This window comes from Ylistrum balloti, unplaced genomic scaffold (assembly GCF_031769215.1).
Source record: "Ylistrum balloti isolate Yb309-2 unplaced genomic scaffold, AGI_CSIRO_Ybal_v1 Utg370344, whole genome shotgun sequence".
NCBI lineage: Eukaryota > Metazoa > Mollusca > Bivalvia > Pectinida > Pectinidae > Ylistrum > Ylistrum balloti.
This window is the reverse complement of record NW_026782247.1, coordinates 2,082,420-2,101,174: the sequence shown is the minus strand read 5'-3', so window position 1 is coordinate 2,101,174 and position 18,755 is coordinate 2,082,420. Positions and strand designations below refer to the sequence as shown.

The following is an 18,755-nucleotide window of genomic DNA, read 5'->3' as shown; positions in this document are numbered from 1 at the left end:
TCTATATATAAAATGTGTTGCGCAATCAAATAATCGTTTTGCACAATTATGACACTTTTAAAATACCCTATGATATCAAAGAGTGAAATAATGGATTGATTGATGCCAATAATGGCATAATGAACGTGCATGATGTTGTTGTTTTGACGAATAATAAAATTACATGAAAAATGTTGTAATGTTTCATGCGATTTCTCATTGTCACAGTGTGTATAATGAACGATATGTATAAAATGTTTTCTAGTCTTTATTCACATCAAGTACTTTAAAGAAATCAGAAAAGAAAGGTACGATAAATCCATTACTTTTTTCACCAGTGGATAATGAAATCTTTTCTAACCTCCGTAACGACAAATTTTGTTAAATATTTTGCGGTTCAGATATTTTTTTATTTATAAGAGTCGTGTGTGTGAAAACTTGTCAAATCACTCCCGTAATACTCTACTTCGATTTTAAATACATTTACTGAATAGAAAAACTTTTTTTTTAATTTTTCATCACTTTTCATACAATAGTGGGTCAATTATTCTGGAATGGCTGGTTACACGGACCCGAGAAAGAAATTTTTGAAAAAGTACTATTATAAAAATGCCTAGTATGTTTAAACTAATAGAGCATTTTAATGTAAAAAAACATTAAAGAAATTACAAAATTGTCTAAATATATAAAGGTTGCTTACATTTCAAAAGATCAATTGAGCCGATAGTTTGCGGTCTCCGGGTCTGTATTGTGTCTGTACTAACGTGTATTTTGTTACACATGTTTAATATTGTTACTGTGTCTTGTATCCGATGAGTCAGTTGACTTAAGGTAATATTGAACTCGAACCTTAATTACAGTGGCAGTCGTTTGAGTAGTTAAGTGGAGTGAACATTGCGGTCTGAGGTGGTAAACAGAAAGACTCTTGTCTCCAATCTAGGATGTTTGGGGTGAAATGTAGCGACGGAAGACAGGTGACAAACCGTCCTACCATATCGGACATAGTAAGTCCAACTGTTTCCGGCGGCAACTGCCAGAGCATTTGAGAGAGTTCTACGTAATTTGTTCCACGTTATTTGTGGCATGCATCGCTACGAATAATGAAAATACATAATATTACACATTTGAAACTGGATTAGCACCCTTTCCTTTATGTGTCTATACATTTCTGTCCCAATTGTCTGATCCGCCGAGTCATTATGAAGATCAAGCACTGTAAAGAAAGAGTTTTTGAAAATTAAATTTAACATAGTAGCTTATAGTTATATAGTAGTAAGAATATAGATTAAAAAGTTGAAATGTATTTTTTTTCATCAGTAGGTTCTATGTATTCTAATTATCGTCAACAAGATCACTTACACAATTATTATTTCATTAACCATTTCATAGAACATTGCCACGAAAGAAATTGTTTTGTATTGATCACAAGTCACGTTTCGTCAGTGCTCTTAGGTTTACATATCAGCCGAAGGATCAATGGTTTTAGAAACAACAACAGCCCGGCTAGTATCATGCCGGTTCCCATGAAGTGGAAGGATGAGGCATACGTTTGTGACCTGTCCCGTAAGAAACCTGGAAATAATATAAATGCAAACATTGAAAATCAAGTTGTCGTTCAATATATTCACTAACTTTCCAATCAGGAACCTTCTACACTCTCCTTAAACAAAATGTTATTAGTATTCACTAGTGTGCAGATAGACACACTTTCTATCAGGGACGACAACTCTGTTAATACATTGAATACGCGTCAATACGCTGTACCATGAATTGATAACATTGGTGCCCGTGTTATTGTAAATGTATTCAAGATACGTAAAAACATAAGAAATAATGTTGACAACAGAGATATTTGTAGAATTTCATTGAGTTCGAACAAAGTAGGTAATAACTGATATTGTGAACTGAGTTCAATACACGATATTATGAAAGCTTCGAAGTGTTTTGACAGCTTCAGTTCTGTTGTCCAGTGCGACACTAAACATTATAAATGAGTAATAACTTCAATGGTTATGCATTCCGTTTCCAATTAGACCACATATTGTGTCTGAAGAATGTATTCGAAGAGATGTAAAGCATTATTGAAGAAAAGATATCACGAAGGAACAATCATTTGTAATGCTTACCTATAAATGGGGCAGAGGAGACAAGCACGAAACCTTGTGAAAACATCGCTATTCCCAAAGCGCTTCGAAAGTTCTCAAATCCAAGAAAATCTATTAATAGGTCTGGCGTTAAAGCGAAAATTCCTCCCGCAAATAATCCATGAATAATCGAATACAACAACATGGACCAGAACGATCGATAAATCTGTGACAACTGCATCATAGCCCCAGTGATGAGGACGGTCAGACAGACAACACGTGAACTAGTCATCCATCCTCGATCAACAACAGTGCCACATAAAAATCGCCCAACGACGTCACATCCGCTTAACGTTGACACCAGTTTTGTAATCTGAGCGGCACTGAGGCCAACATCACGTGCTAACGCTGCAATGTAAATATGCCCGTAAGCAGAACCTATACTTCCTAAACAGTACACGACCAGGAAAATCGTCATGGTAGGGTTCTTCATTAGTGAGATGTCGATATGGATTATCGACCAACACGATCGTTTCTTCACATCCGGCTCATTTATGCCTTCATTCGACTTGTGTTCAGAGAAATCATCACACGCCTGCATTTGGGAAATGTCTGTTAGAGAGATAGTGGATAAATCTACATGGCTGGCGGCTGAACTATAGAGCGATTTTTTTTTCAAAGCATGCGACGTTTTTAGAATAGTGTTTGATTCAGAATGAAGAGGTGGAACATCTTCAGTGCATATATACGTATCTTTTGAATATTCGCGATTGAGTTTTCTTTCAGTGTATTCCCATTCTGTAAAGTTCTCATAATGAGAGACACTTTTATTGTCGTTGCTAATGGATACTACCCTAATTGGATTTTGTGATGTCTCGAACTCTGTTTCCTGGTTGCAAATTTCATTATTATTTTTCGTTAATTTAGTTGCAGCTGATCCAAAAGGTTCTTTTCCAGAGGATGGAATATTACTGTCAACTAGATTATCAGTGGTGAGCTTATCGTCGGTGTTTCCGTTTAAGGAATACGAGTCTTCTTCATTAGTTTCGATATATTCTGGTGGGCGCAAAAACATCGCACCAACCAATGTATGCGAGATTATTGCGGATGTAAGGAGTAAGGCGCCACGAAGTCCGTATGTCTCTACAAGGAATTCGAATATTGGCGGCAACACGAGACCACCAACACTGCCTCCAGCCGTCATACAAGCGTTGGCTAAACTTCGTCTCTTCTCAAAATATTGCCCGACGATATACATACTCGGTCCATGAACACACCCAAAACCAATTCCTGAAAAGATTAAACAAAAGACATATCAATAGCACCTTTGAATACATTTATGATTAGATACAGAAGAGTCAAACAATGAATTAAACTGCATCATACAGCTGTTTCGTCCTTCATGGACTCATCAGTGCTGCTACATCATACAGCTGTTTCGTCCTTCAAGGACTCATCAGTGATGCTAAGAGCCTAGAGTTTGAAGCATATAAGGCGACTGAGGAAAATCCGGATTTATCGAAAGAAAAGTCAAAATATAGATTGGGAGGATCACTAGCCCGAAAAACGGGAAAACAAGCCGACATCAAACATAAGCCGATCCTGAAAATAAGCCTACCTCACCTTGGAAGGTGCAAGTGATGGGTTAGCGGGTGCTTAATGGTATTATTGATGGATGAGAGGCTTCTGGATGGTATGACTGATGGATATAAGTGGCTTCTGGATGGTATGACTGATGGATGAGTGGCTTCTTGATGGTATGACTAATGGATATAAGTGGCTTCTTGATGGTATGACTGATGGATGAGTGGCTTCTTGCTGGTATGACTGATGGATGAGTGACTTCTTGATGGTATGACTGATGAATGAGTGGCTTCTGGGTGGTGTGACTGATGGATAAGTGGCTTCTTGATGGTATGACTGATGGACAAGTGGCTTCTGGGTGGTGCGACAGAAATTAAGTGGCTTTTGGATAGTATGAATGATGGATAAGTGGCTTCTGGGTGGTGTGACTGAAATTAAGTGGCTTCTTGATGGTATGACTGATGGATGAGTGGCTTCTGGGTGGTATGACTGATGGATAAGTGGCTTCTGGATGGTATGACTGATGGATATAAGTGGCTTCTCGATGGTATGACTGATGGATAGAAGTGGCTTCTTGATGGTACGACTGATAAATGAGTCGCTTCTGGGTAGTATGACTGATGGATAAGTGGCTTCTTGATGGTATGACAGATGAATTAGTGGCTTTTTGATAGTATGACTGATGGATGAGTGGCTTCTGGATGGTATGACTGATGGATATAGGTGGCTTCTCGATGGTATGACTGATGGATATAAGTGGCTTCTTGATGGTACGACTGATGAATATAAGTGGCTTCTTGATGGTACGACTGATGAATGAGTGGCTTCTGGGTAGTATGACTGATGGATAAGTGGCTTCTGGGTAGTATGACTGATGAATGAGTGGCATCTGGATGGTATGACTGATGGATAAGTGGCTTCTTGATGGTATGACTGATGAATGAGTGGCTTCTGGATGGTATGACTGATGGATAAGTGGCTTCTTGATGGTATTAATGATGGATAAGTGGCTTCTGAATGGTATGACTGATGGATAAGTGGCTTCTGGATAGTATGACTGATGGATGAGTGGCTTCTGGATAGTATGACTTATGGATGAGTGGCTTCTGGATAGTATGACTTATGGATAAGTGGCTTCTTGATGGTATGACTGATGGATGAGTGGCTTCTGGATGGTATGACTAATGGATGAGTGGCTTCTGGATAGTATGACTTATGGATATAAGTGGTTTCTGGATGGTATGACTGATGGATGAGTGGCTTCTGGGTAGTATGACTGATGGATGAGTGACTTCTGGATAGTATTACTAATAGATATAAGTGGCTTCTGGATCGTATGACTGATGGATGTGTGGTTTCTGTGTAGCTTGACTGATGAATAAGTGGCTTCTTGATTGTATGACTGATGAATGAGTGGCTTCTGGGTGGTGTGACTGATGGATAAGTGACTTCTGGATAGTATGACTGATGGATAAGTGACTTCTGGTTAGTATGACTGATGGATAAGTGGCTTCTGGATAGTATGACTGATGGATAAGTGACTTCTGGTTAGTATGACTGATGGATAAGTGACTTCTGGTTAGTATGACTGATGGATAAGTGGCTTCCGGATGGTATGACTGATGAATGAGTGGCTTCTTGATGGTAGACTGATGAATGAGTGGCTTCTGGGTGATGTGACTGATGGATGTGTGGCTTCTGGGTAGTATGACTGATGGATAAGTGGCTTCTTGATGGTATGACTGATGGATGAGTGGCTTCTGGGTAGTATGACTGATGGATGAGTGACTTCTGGATAGTATTACTAATAGATATAAGTGGCTTCTGGATGGTATGACTGATGGATGTGTGGTTTCTGTGTAGTTTGACTGATGAATAAGTGGCTTCTGGATAGTATGACTTATGGATGAGTGGCTTCTGGATAGTATGACTTATGGATAAGTGGCTTCTTGATGGTATGACTGATGGATGAGTGGCTTCTGGATGGTATGACTAATGGATGAGTGGCTTCTGGATAGTATGACTTATGGATATAAGTGGTTTCTGGATGGTATGACTGATGGATAAGTGGCTTCTGAATAGTATGACTGATAGATAAGTGGCTTCTTGATGGTATGACTGATGGATGAGTGGCTTCTTGATGGTATGACTGATGAATGAGTGGCTTCTGGGTGGTGTGACTGATGGATAAGTGACTTCTGGATAGTATGACTGATGGATTAGTGACTTCTGGTTAGTATGACTGATGGATAAGTGGCTTCTGGATAGTATGCCTGATGGATAAGTGACTTCTGGTTAGTATGACTGATGGATAAGTGGCCTCTGGATAGTATGACTGATGGATAAGTGGCTTCCGGATGGTATGACTGATGAATGAGTGGCTTCTGGATGGTATGACTGATGGATGAGTGGCTTCTTGATGGTAGACTGATGAATGAGTGGCTTCTGGGTGATGTGACTGATGGATGTGTGGCTTCTGGGTAGTATGACTGATGGATAAGTGGCTTCTTGATGGTATGACTGATGGATGAGTGGCTTCTGGGTAGTATGACTGATGGATGAGTGACTTCTGGATAGTATTACTAATAGATATAAGTGGCTTCTGGATGGTATGACTGATGGATGTGTGGTTTCTGTGTAGTTTGACTGATGAATAAGTGGCTTCTTGATTGTATGACTGATGGATGAGTGGCTTCTGGGTAGTATGACAAATAGATATAAGTGGCTTCTGGATGATGTGACTGATGGATGTGTGGCTTCTGGATGGTATGACTGATGGATAAGTGGCTTCTGGATGGTATGACTGATGGATAAGTGGCTTCTGGGTGGTATGACTGATGGTTGTGTGGCTTCTGGATGGTATGACTGATGGTTGTGTGGCTTCTGGATGGTATAACTGATGGATGAGTGGCTTCTGGGTAATATGACTGATGGATATAAGTGGCTTCTGGATGGTATGACAGATGGATGAGTGGCTTCTTGATGGTATGACTGATGGATAAGTGGCTTCTTGATGGTGGGACCGATGGATAAGTGACTTCTGGATTGTGTAATTAATAGATAAAGCACGTTTATAATCAAGCGTACATACCAAATAATACTCCATGAGTAAAGAGAAGAAAGTAAATGTTCGGTGCCTGACTGCCGAGGGCGTAGGCCAAAGTTCCGATCAATCCCCCACATAGTATAGACTGTCGTGGACTTATGTGATGAAGGCCGATCGCCATGATAGGAAGGGCTGCAATACATTCATAGAAATCCGGAGGGTTTGTGAAACATATTGACATAGATATTAAACAGTGAAACGAATTCTTGTATGAATCAGACGTACAATGTAATATGTTACAAATACAAACAAAACTACTCTTTACAACGGAATGAATTTCTTTTTCTGTCAAATAATACATACCTGTAATGAATTTGTATTTTCGATATGTCTGTTTAAGAGAAAATTTTGAAAAATATACACTGCGCATCATCATTCTCAAGTACGTGTATTTCAAAATAAGTACCGATTTTCTTTAATATATTACGTTCAAAATTAGTGAAATTCATTCAGTATCGCATAAATAGTGATACACATGAAAAAATGATGATAACTCAGTCACCATGAAAAGTGATACACATGACAAAATGATAATAACCCCGTCATCATGAATAGTGATACACATAAAAAATGATAATAACCCAGTCACCATGAATAGTGATACACAAGGAAAAATAATGATAACACAGTCGCCATGAATAGTGATACAAAAGAAAAAAATGATGATAACCCAGTCGCCATGAATAGCGATACACATGGAAAATTGATAATAACCCAGTCGCCATGAATAGTGATACACATGAAAAAATGATAATAACCCAGTCGCCATGAATAGTGATAAAATAAAAATGGTAATAACCCAGTCGCCATGAATAGTGATACACAACGAAAAATAATGATAACCCAGTCGCCATGAATAGTGATACACAAGAAAAAATGATGATAACCCAGTCGCCATGAATAGTGATACACAAGAAAAAAATGAAAACAACCCAGTCGCCATGAATAGTGATACACATGAAAAAATGATAATAACCCACTCGCCATGAATACTGATACACAAGAAAAATGACAATAATACAGTTGCCATGAATAGTGATACACATGAAAAAATGATGATAACCCAGGCACCATGAATAGTGATACACAAGAAAAAAATGATAATAACACAGTCGCCATGAAAAGTGATACACAAGAAAAAACGATGATAGCAAAGTCGCCATGAATAGTGATACACAAGAAAAAAATGTTAATAACCCACTCGCAATGAATAGTGATACACATAAAAATGCTAATAATATGGGTAAATGATTCTTCTGTCAGGAGTACAAAACCATTGTATACAGGCACTGTAATCATGGGCGGGACCAATTCATGGTAGATGTAAATGACAATTTTGTGTTTTGACACCTACCAGAGGAGACTGTAGGTAATCTGTGTTGTACCTAAAGAAGCGACTGTAGGTAATCTGTGTTGTACCTAAATAAGAGACTGTAGATAATCTGTGTTGTACCTAAAGAAGCGACTGTAGATAATCTGTGTTGTACCTAAAGAAGAGACTGTAGGTAATCTGTGTTGTACCTAAAGAAGAGACTGTAGGTAATCTGTGTTGTACCTAAAGAAGAGACTGTAGGTAATCTGTGTTGTACCTAAAGAAGCGACTGTAGGTAATCTGTGTTGTACCTAAAGAAGAGACTGCAGGTAATCTGTAATGTACCTAAAGAAGAGACTGTAGGTAATCTGTGTTGTACCTAAAGAAGAGACTGTAGGTGATCTGTGTTGTACTTACAGAAGACGCTGTAGGTTATCTGCATCAATCCTACTATCATCGAAGTCATTGAAACGCTTGCATCGAAAATTTCCAGAAACTCAATGAAAAACAATCCAAAAGATTTTATCGTTCCAACAATTATGGCATAATTGAAGGTGCAACCTTAAAAATAGAAATGAATCGACAATAAGCAAAACGACTGACATCTTTCGGAGCCAGAAAGAAACACAATACATATACATTTTTTAATCATTTATTAATATAAATTAAATTCGAAGAATAAAAAGAGGGGTGATTATGAACGAAAGAAGTTGCAAGCACAGCTTTGCACTAGGAAACAGTGAACTAGACCTGCTGGCATGTTTCTGACCTTTGTTTCACTTGAAGGTCAATTAAAGCTATACGCTTAAGGCATGACGGCCAGGTGTCAGAATATTTCAGATAAAAAATGATAAAAAAACGAAAGTCTATTGACACTCAGGAATGTAATATAATAAAGTACATCGATACAAGAGAGTGAATTCCAAGTGTTGCCCTCATCTCTATTTACCTTATATATCACAAATCATTTCCCTATGAGTCTTTGTCACAATATCCAACAGTCCTGTGTCAGTTTGTTGAAACATGTCTACACCTGATTTCATGGATTAATATAACCCAAAAAGTGTACACTTTTAAATTAATTAGTTATATTAACTGTAACAGTTCGTTGACCCACAAAATCAACGAAAATAGCCCCACGAAAACTTCTTATTTCCCAATGTATTAAAGTTTAATCCGCAAGGCATTTTGCCAATAGCATACCATGTATGGGCGAACATGAACGTATGCGTTCAATTGGCATGGTAGAGAACGGAACAGGACGGTCGCGTGTGTCGTCATGATATGTATATAGGTATATCTGCGTTAACGGTTCCAGTCCTCCGCACTGATCACTAGAAGCTTCACGGGCATAAAGGGATCAGTTCCAGAACAGAATTGTGTGAAATAGATTGCGAGAGGCCAATATCCGCTATCCGTCCGGTTTTGCCACAATGTCAGTCACTGAGCAGTAGAATCTGCGATTCTACAACAGGAACTGGTCCGAAGTGCTTTTTACAGACGAGTAAATGTTTCACCTTGGGTATATTGTTGACGTTTGTGTAATTCAGCCTCATCAGTCATACAACGACGTGCACTACCGTGACTAAATTACAGTCATCACCATCTTCTATTTCCGAGGGCTGATAAGTTGCCTCCTATCTAAGGGTTTTACTTTTGGCGGACATCATTTCTCAACATAATCCCCTTCGGTATCTTTACACTTTTGCCGGTGATGTTTAAGGGTTAAGGCAGATTCGAAATCAATTCAAAGCTATAATAGTTAATGGCAGCCTTGGCAATAACAAATATGTGAACAGGGGCATTATCCTTGTGGAACAACACATTTTCACTGAGCTTGAATTTAATATTTATTCTTATCTGCCTTAGAAGTGATGCATAATATGTGCCATAGATTGCCTTTCCAGCTGATGGAACAGTCTTTGCATTATTGGCGGGGTAAACCAGGCTGTTTCCATTGTTTAGATTGTTTGGCCACTGGAGTGAAGTGAGTGACCCATGTTTCATCCATAGTCACAAACCTGTATAAAAGGGTTTAGATTAGCACACGACAAAGTCCGTCTGGTGTGCTTCTGATCAACTGTCAGAAGTCTTACTACTCACCGGACAGAGAGTTGTCTCATTGCAAGATCTGCTATAAGCATAGAATGTACTCTTTCCTTTGAATTTCCAACTGTACTGGCTATATCTCTCTTTGTAAGTCTGAGGTTGCTACAGTGACATGCCTTCCACGACGGGCGTCATTCCCAAGGCTCTGCCTACCTCGCCACTGACCTTTTCACTGAAGCATATAAAGCGGAATCCTTCCCTAGTGCTGCTACCATATCAGTATGAATATCCTAGGCCTTTCTCATACAAATAATCACTGCTCTTTCAGCGATTTTGTCCATTTTGCAAACGTCACTAGCCTTGTTTACTTTAGAGTGCTACCTCTTCGACATAAACTGATCAAATGACAACAGCCTTCAGGTTCACAGAATTAAAACAGTCAGGGAACAGTAGAGCCGAAAAAGGACATCCCTGCTTCAATCATCAATTCAATGCTCACAACTTATCAATCAGCCCTCGTATCTGTAACAGCCAGCGTAACATATTGTTTTTATCCGCAGGACAACGCCCGACCATATACATGCACATACTACTGGGAGCATATCTGTAGTAGCAGAACGTTTCCACGCTACTTGCCACGCTACGTTACATACGTCGAAGATGTGTGGCATTCGTCAATGCGAGTGAAGGACACAGTATTTAACTTGGACACAGCATTGGACTCTCTGTTGCTCTCAATTTCAATCCCGATTTACTAATTGTTCGATTCATCGTGTCATTATCAAGATAATACATTGAAAAAAGATTTGGTTTAAATGCAAAACAGAATTTGTCATTAGAATTAAGAATTTAAGCATTTAAAATTCAGTTTTGATATCTTCTTTTGATTTTCCGATATACACTCGTCCTTATGTACCCCTGGTTGTTGTCCTGTAAACACCGTCCTTATGTACCCCTTGTTGTTGTCCTGTAAACACCCGTCCTTATGTACCCCTGGTTGTTGTCCCGTAGAAACCCGTCCTTATGTACCCCTGGTTGTTGTCCTGTAAACACCTGTCCTTATGTACCCCTGGTTGTTGTCCTGTAAACACCGCCCTTATGTACCCTTGGTTGTTGTCCCGTAGAAACCCGTCCTTATGTACCCGTGGTTGTTGTCCCGTAGAAACCCGTCCTTATGTATCCCTGGTTGTTGTCCAGTAGAAACCCGTCCTTATGTACCCCTGGTTGTTGTCCTGTAGAAACCCGTCCTTATGTACCCCTGGTTGTTGTCCCGTAGAAACCCGTCCTTATGTACCCCTGGTTGTTGTCCCGTAGAAACACGTCCTTATGTACCTGTGGTTGTTGTCCCGTAGAAACCCGTCCTTATGTACCCCTGGTTGTTGTCCCGTAGAAACCCGTCCTTATGTACCCCTGGTTGTTGTCCCGTAGAAACCCGTCCTTATGTACCCTTGGTTGTTGTCCTGTAAACACCGTCCTTATATACCCCTGGTTTTTGTCCCGTAGAAACCCGTCCTTATGTACCCCTGGTTGTTGTCCTGTAAACACCCGTCCTTATGTACCCCTGGTTGTTGTCCTGTAAACACCGTCCTTATGTACCCCTGGTTGTTGTCCCGTAGAAACCCGTCCTTATGTACCCCTGGTTGTTGTCCCGTAGAAACCCGTCCTTATGTACCCTTGGTTGTTGTCCTGTAAACACCGTCCTTATGTACCCCTGGTTGTTGTCCCGTAGAAACCCGTCATTATGTACCCCTGATTGTTGTCCTGTAAACACCGTCCTTATGTACCCCTGGTTGTGGTCCTGTAAACACCCGTCCTTATGTAACCTTGGTTGTTGTCCTGTAAACACCGTCCTTATGTACCCCTGGTTGTTGTCCCGTAGAAACCCGTCCTTATGTACCCCTGGTTGTTGTCCCGTAGAAACCCGTCCTTATATACCCCTGGTTGTTGTCCCGTAGAAACCCGTCCTTATGTACCCTTGGTTGTTGTACTGTAGACACCGTCCTTATGTACCCTTGGTTGTTGTCCTGTAAACACCGTCCTTATGTACCCTTGGTTGTGGTCCTGTAAACACCCGTCCTTATGTAACCTTGGTTGTTGTCCTGTAAACACCGTCCTTATGTGCCCTTGGTTGTTGTCCTGTAAACACCCGTCCTTATGTACCCCTGGTTGTTGTCCCGTAGAAACCCGTCCTTATGTACCCCTGGTTGTTGTCCCGTATCAACCCGTCCTTATGTACTCCTGGTTGTTGTCCTGTAAACACCGTCCTTATGTACCCTTGGTTGTTGTCCTGTAAACACCGTCCTTATGTAACCTTGGTTGTTTTCCTGTAAACACCCGTCCTTATGTACCCTTGGTTGTGGTCCTGTAAACACCCGTCCTTATGTACCCTTGGTTGTTGTCCTGTAAACACCGTCCTTATTTTCCCACGGATGTGGTCCCGTAGACACCCGTCCTTATATATGCGTGGCAAAGGTCCCCTAGATGTAATGTTGGACGACCGGTCGCAGCTGAGAGAGCACAGGACGATTTGTTAGACACTATTTAAAAGTTTATTAACAATATTTCATATAAATATAGATATAAAAATGCCATATAAAGGTACACGCAAGCATTTAATGATACATTTAAAACATTCAAAATTTCTGTAGTTTGGTATCACAGTCATAGTCCAATTCTTAATTCACAAATTGTACAATCTATGTACTATATACTGTCACCACGTGTGCATGTGTTCACTCAACCATCATTACATGTATATGGTATAGATAAGCTGTATCTATATAACAAGCTATTACAGATGTAGATACCTGTAAGTAACTATCAACTTTTCATGTATAAAGACAAGTATAAGGAATACCATTCACAGCAATGATATCAACTATCAACACTAACAGATAGTTACCGTAATACCTGCAAAAAATGGGCCTTGCGTTTACTTATAGGACCACTGATGCGTAACGCCTATGCATTTTACGAATGAATAAAATGAATTAACATTAATTTTTGTTCGCAAGCCTTACAATCATATCTTAATACTGTCATGTAGATGTATATGTTCATGAACTAAACATGGATACTTGGTTGTGATATACTACCATATACAGCATTCGCATACATCGCTTTAAAAAAATCGATATATGCACTGGTAAATGACGAAACTAAACATGGTAAAACAAGGTCACTGAAAACGTGTAATATATATACATAGTCCCGTAAACACCCGTCTTTATGCATCCCTGGTTGTTGCCCCGTAAACACCCGACCTTATATACGGCTGGTTGTTGCCCCGTAAACACTCGTCATTATATACGGCTGGTTGTTGTCCCGTAAACACCCGTCCTTATATACGGCTGGTTGTTGTTCCGTAAACACCCGTCATTATATACGGCTGGATGTTGTCCCGTAAGCACCCGTCCTTATATACGGCTGGTTGTTGTCCCGTAAACACCCGTCCTTATATACGGCTGGATGTTGTCCCGTAAACGCCCGTCCTTATATACGGCTCTTAGTTGTCCAGTAAACACCCGTCATTATATACGGCTGGTTGTTGTCCCGTAAACACCCGTCCTTATATACGGCTGGCAGTTGTCCCGTAAACACCCGTCATTATATACGGCTGGTTGTTGTCCTGTAAACACCCGTCCTTATATACGGCTGGCAGTTGACCCGTAAACACCCGTCATTACATACGGCTGGTGGTTGTCCCGTAAACACCCGTCCTTATATACGGCTGGCAGTTGTCCCGTAAACACCCGTCATTATATACGGCTGGTTGTTGTCCCGTAAACACCCGTCATTATATACGGCTGGATGTTGTCCCGTACACACCCGTCATTATATACGGCTGGTTGTTGTCCCGTAAACACCCGTCCTTATATACGGCTGGCAGTTGTCCCGTACACACCCGTCATTATATACGGCTGGTTGTTGTCCCGTAAACACCCGTCCTTATATACGGCTGGCAGTTGTCCCGTAAACACCCGTCCTTATATACGGCTGGATGTTGTCCCGTAAGCACCCGTCCTTATATACGGCTGGTTGTTGTCCCGTAAACACCCGTCATTATATACGGCTGGCAGTTGTCCCGTAAACACCCGTCATTATATACGGCTGGTTGTTGTCCCGTAAACACCCGTCCTTATATACGGCTGGTTTTTGTCCTGTAAACACCGTCCTTATTTTCCCACGGATGTGGTCCCGTAGACACCCGTCCTTATATATGCGTGGCAAAGGTCCCCTAGATGTAATGTTGGACGACCGGTCGCAGCTGAGAGAGCACAGGACGATTTGTTAGACACTATTTAAAAGTTTATTAACAATATTTCATATAAATATAGATATAAAAATGCCATATAAAGGTACACGCAAGCATTTAATGATACATTTAAAACATTCAAAATTTCTGTAGTTTGGTATCACAGTCACAGTCCAATTCTTAATTCACAAATTGTACAATCTATGTACTATATACTGTCACCACGTGTGCATGTGTTCACTCAACCATCATTACATGTATATGGTATAGATAAGCTGTATCTATATAACAAGCTATTACAGATGTAGATACCTGTAAGTAACTATCAACTTTTCATGTATAAAGACAAGTATAAGGAATACCATTCACAGCAATGATATCAACTATCAACACTAACAGATAGTTACCGTAATACCTGCAAAAAATGGGCCTTGCGTTTACTTATAGGACCACTGATGCGTAACGCCTATGCATTTTACGAATGAATAAAATGAATTAACATTAATTTTTGTTCGCAAGCCTTACAATCATATCTTAATACTGTCATGTAGATGTATATGTTCATGAACTAAACATGGATACTTGGTTGTGATATACTACTATATACAGCATTCGCATACATCGCTTTAAAAAAATCGATATATGCACTGGTAAATGACGAAACTAAACATGGTAAAACAAGGTCACTGAAAACGTGTAATATATATACATAGTCCCGTAAACACCCGTCTTTATGCATCCCTGGTTGTTGCCCCGTAAACACCCGACCTTATATACGGCTGGTTGTTGTCCCGTAAACACTCGTCATTATATACGGCTGGTTGTTGTCCCGTAAACACCCGTCCTTATATACGGCTGGTTGTTGTTCCGTAAACACCCGTCATTATATACGGCTGGATGTTGTCCCGTAAGCACCCGTCCTTATATACGGCTGGTTGTTGTCCCGTAAACACCCGTCCTTATATACGGCTGGATGTTGTCCCGTAAACGCCCGTCCTTATATACGGCTCTTAGTTGTCCAGTAAACACCCGTCATTATATACGGCTGGTTGTTGTAAACACCCGTCATTATATACGGCTGGCAGTTGTCCCGTAAACACCCGTCATTATATACGGCTGGTTGTTGTCCCGTAAACACCCGTCCTTATATACGGCTGGCAGTTGTCCCGTAAACACCCGTCCTTATATACGGCTGGTTGTTGTCCCGTAAACACCCGTCCTTATATACGGCTGGTTGTTGTTCCGTAAACACCCGTCATTATATACGGCTGGTTGTTGTCCCGTAAACACCCGTCATTATATACGGCTGGATGTTGTCCCGTAAGCACCCGTCCTTATATACGGCTCTTAGTTGTCCAGTAAACACCCGTCATTATATACGGCTGGCAGTTGACCCGTAAACACCCGTCATTATATACGGCTGGTGGTTGTCCCGTAAACACCCGTCCTTATATACGGCTGGCAGTTGTCCCGTAAATTCCCGTCCTTATATACGGCTGGCAGTTGTCCCGTAAACACCCGTCATTATATACGGCTGGTTGTTGTCCTGTATACACCCGTCCTTATATACGGCTGGTTGTTGTCCCGTAAACACCCGTCCTTATATACGGCTGGCAGTTGTCCCGTAAACACCCGTCATTATATACGGCTGGCAGTTGTCCCGTAAACACCCGTCATTATATACGGCTGGTTGTTGTCCCGTAAACACCCGTCATCATATACGGCTGGTTGTTGTCCCGTAAACACCCGTCATTATAAACGGCTGGTTGTTGTCCCGTAAACACCCGTCCTTATATACGGCTGGCTGATTTTCCTTAGAAACCCGTCCTTTTACATCCATTGCCTGTAGTCCCGTAGACATCCGTCCTTATGTACTCTTGCTTGTTGTTCAATAAACATCCATCCTTTTGTACCATTGACTGTTGTTCCGTAAACAACTGACCTTATCTACAACGGGATGTTGTCCCGTAGAAACCCATGCTAATGAACCATTGGTTGTATGTCCCTGGCTATTGTTGTGTCCCCTAGACACCCGTCCTCATATGTCCCTTACTTTTGTTTTGTTTCCTAGAAACCCATGCTAATGAACCATTGGTTGTATGTCCCTGGCTATTGTTGTGTCCCCTAGACACCCGTCCTCATATGTCCCTTACTTTTGTTTTGTTTCCTAGACACCCGTCCTCATATGTCCCTGGCTATTGTTGTGTCCCCTAGACACCCGTCCTTATATGTCCCTGGCTATTGTTGTGTCCCCTAGACACCCGTCCCCATATGTCCCTGGCTATTGTTGTGTCCCCTAGACACCCGTCCTCATATGTCCCTGGCTATTGTTGTGTCCCCTAGACATCCGTCCTCATATGTCCCTTGACTTAAGTTTTTTGTCCTAGAAATCCGTCCCCATATGTCCCTTGCTATTGTTGTGTCCCCTAGACATCCGTCCTCGTATGTCCCTGGTTATTGTTGTGTCCTCTAGACACCCGTTCTTGTATGTCCCTGGCTATTGTTGTGTCCCCTAGACACGCGTCCTCATATGTCCCTGGCTATTGTTGTGTCCTCTAGACACCCGTTCTTGTATGTCCCTGGCTATTGTTGTCCCTTGACTTAAGTTTTTTGTCCTAGAAATCCGTCCCCATATGTCCCTTGCTATTGTTGTGTCCCCTAGACATCCGTCCTCGTATGTCCCTGGTTATTGTTGTGTCCTCTAGACACCCGTTCTTGTATGTCCCTGGCTATTGTTGTGTCCCCTAGAGACACATCCTCGTATGTCTCTGGCTATTGTTGTGTCTCCTAGACACGCGTCCTCATATGTGCCTGGCTATTGTTTTGTCCCCTAGACACGCGTCCTCATATGTCCCGGACTATTGTTCTTCCATAGACAACCGTCTTCGTATGACGTTTTGTCCCCGATACACATGTCTTAATATGACCTTATTGTACATATATATGACCCTGACTGCTACTGGAACATTGAACCCTAAACAAACAATAGAGCGATATACCAAATCGCGATAGTGAGGCAGTTACTTCACTCTCATCAGGGATAATTAATAATTTTACATCATTACCTAAAAGGATAATCCACGCCCATCCCCTGTCCATCACGTGCGCTCTTCTGATCCGGTCTGGCATTGCAGCTCTTTTACAGCTGTTTACAGCTGACCTTGGTTTCTTCTTGTCCTAGGGAAGTTCCCCTATATCAAACACAGCTAACATATTATAACCTTATCGCCCGCTGTGATACTAAGCAGAGAATAACAAAGTTAATAGAATTTATAGCTGTTAACATATAGAGCGAGTCCGCTTAATGCCGAGTACTTCGCCCTCTTCACTTTTCCATTCTGATCGACAAGAGTGATAAAATATTTTGAAACAATTTTGTCAACGAAGTAATTTGTCGTGGTAAACCCACATGACTGTACAATGAAATGTTAAATATTAAATGAGCAACGCGGAACCAAACATAGTATTTCAGTTTACAAGACATACAACCGTGATAGTGCAATGGTTCAGGGCTTTTTTTCAGTAGTAATAGATAACTTTTGACTTACGACATGACCTGCGTGTACTCTCGATTTACAAATTATCAACATAAAAAGACAATTTTAAAAAATATAAATATTACAAGTAGAATAATACGTACAACATAGCGATATCCGATCGGTAATTGTACTAGTGTGATAATATATAAATTGTTACCTGTGAAACTCTCTGTCCTTTAGAGTGTACTCACCTGACATTGAAGGGACGCTTAGATAATAGTGTTTATGTCACAGATAACTCACGTGACTGTTTATGGGAGAGTTACGCTGATGCTTTTAAAACCAGAGTAACAGGTGTTGTTTAATTTAGCATTTATAGAATATGTTCCGTTGAAAAATGTTGAAATATGCTTGTGAGCTATCGTAGAATTTAAGTATGAAAACTTATTCTATATATACTCAAGGGACAAAGAAACACGGCGTAAACTTTGAAGATGATTCTAGGCAAGACATCGAGTATAATGTTCAGTACAGAACAAACTGCAAAATTGACTATTTGTATCTGGTAAGTGATTTAGGAATAATTGAAGGGAATTGGAAAGGGAACTCTAATCTGAAATCAAAATGGATTGATTGTGGGAGCTGGCTAGTTAATACCAGGTATGTACCCCATTTGTTTTCTTCACAGCCCTGATTATCCCAGGCACGGCGTTCATGAGTGAGCTTATCCTCCTCATTGGGATGTTGGCCCATACTTCCAAGAGGACTGCTCTCATTTGGGCCAGAGTAACAGGAGGAGGCTGGGGTTGTCGAACCTGTCTATCAAGCTGGTCCTACAAGTGCTCAATAGGGGATAGGTCGGGGTTGTATAGCGGCCAGTCCAATGGGTGAGTATTGTTGTTAGTGA

General features: G+C 40.8%; 1 protein-coding gene across 1 annotated transcript; it reads right to left on the bottom strand.

The window, feature by feature from the left end:
• Positions 1-1,408: 1,408 nt before the first annotated feature.
• On the bottom strand, positions 1,409-17,468 carry LOC132553675 (monocarboxylate transporter 9-like). The gene is made up of 5 exons (XM_060217934.1): positions 17,416-17,468; positions 8,483-8,607; positions 6,739-6,885; positions 2,106-3,353; positions 1,409-1,551 (listed from the first exon to the last, which is right to left on the bottom strand). Exons 1-5 carry the CDS (start codon positions 17,466-17,468, stop codon positions 1,409-1,411), a joined length of 1,716 nt encoding a protein of 571 aa, XP_060073917.1.
• Positions 17,469-18,755: the final 1,287 nt, after the last annotated feature.

Bases quoted from the DNA above. Each gene is read 5' to 3' on its own strand.
- LOC132553675 (XM_060217934.1), bottom strand. From the start codon at position 17,468: ATGGACAGGGGATGGGCGTGGATTATCCTTTTAGGTAATGATGTAAAA. The intron at 8,608-17,415 runs AATTATCCCTGA...CTTCAATTATGC, and splicing joins GGTAATGATGTAAAATTATT to CATAATTGTTGGAACGATAA. The intron at 3,354-6,738 runs GTATGTACGCTT...TAATCTTTTCAG, and splicing joins TACTCATGGAGTATTATTTG to GAATTGGTTTTGGGTGTGTT.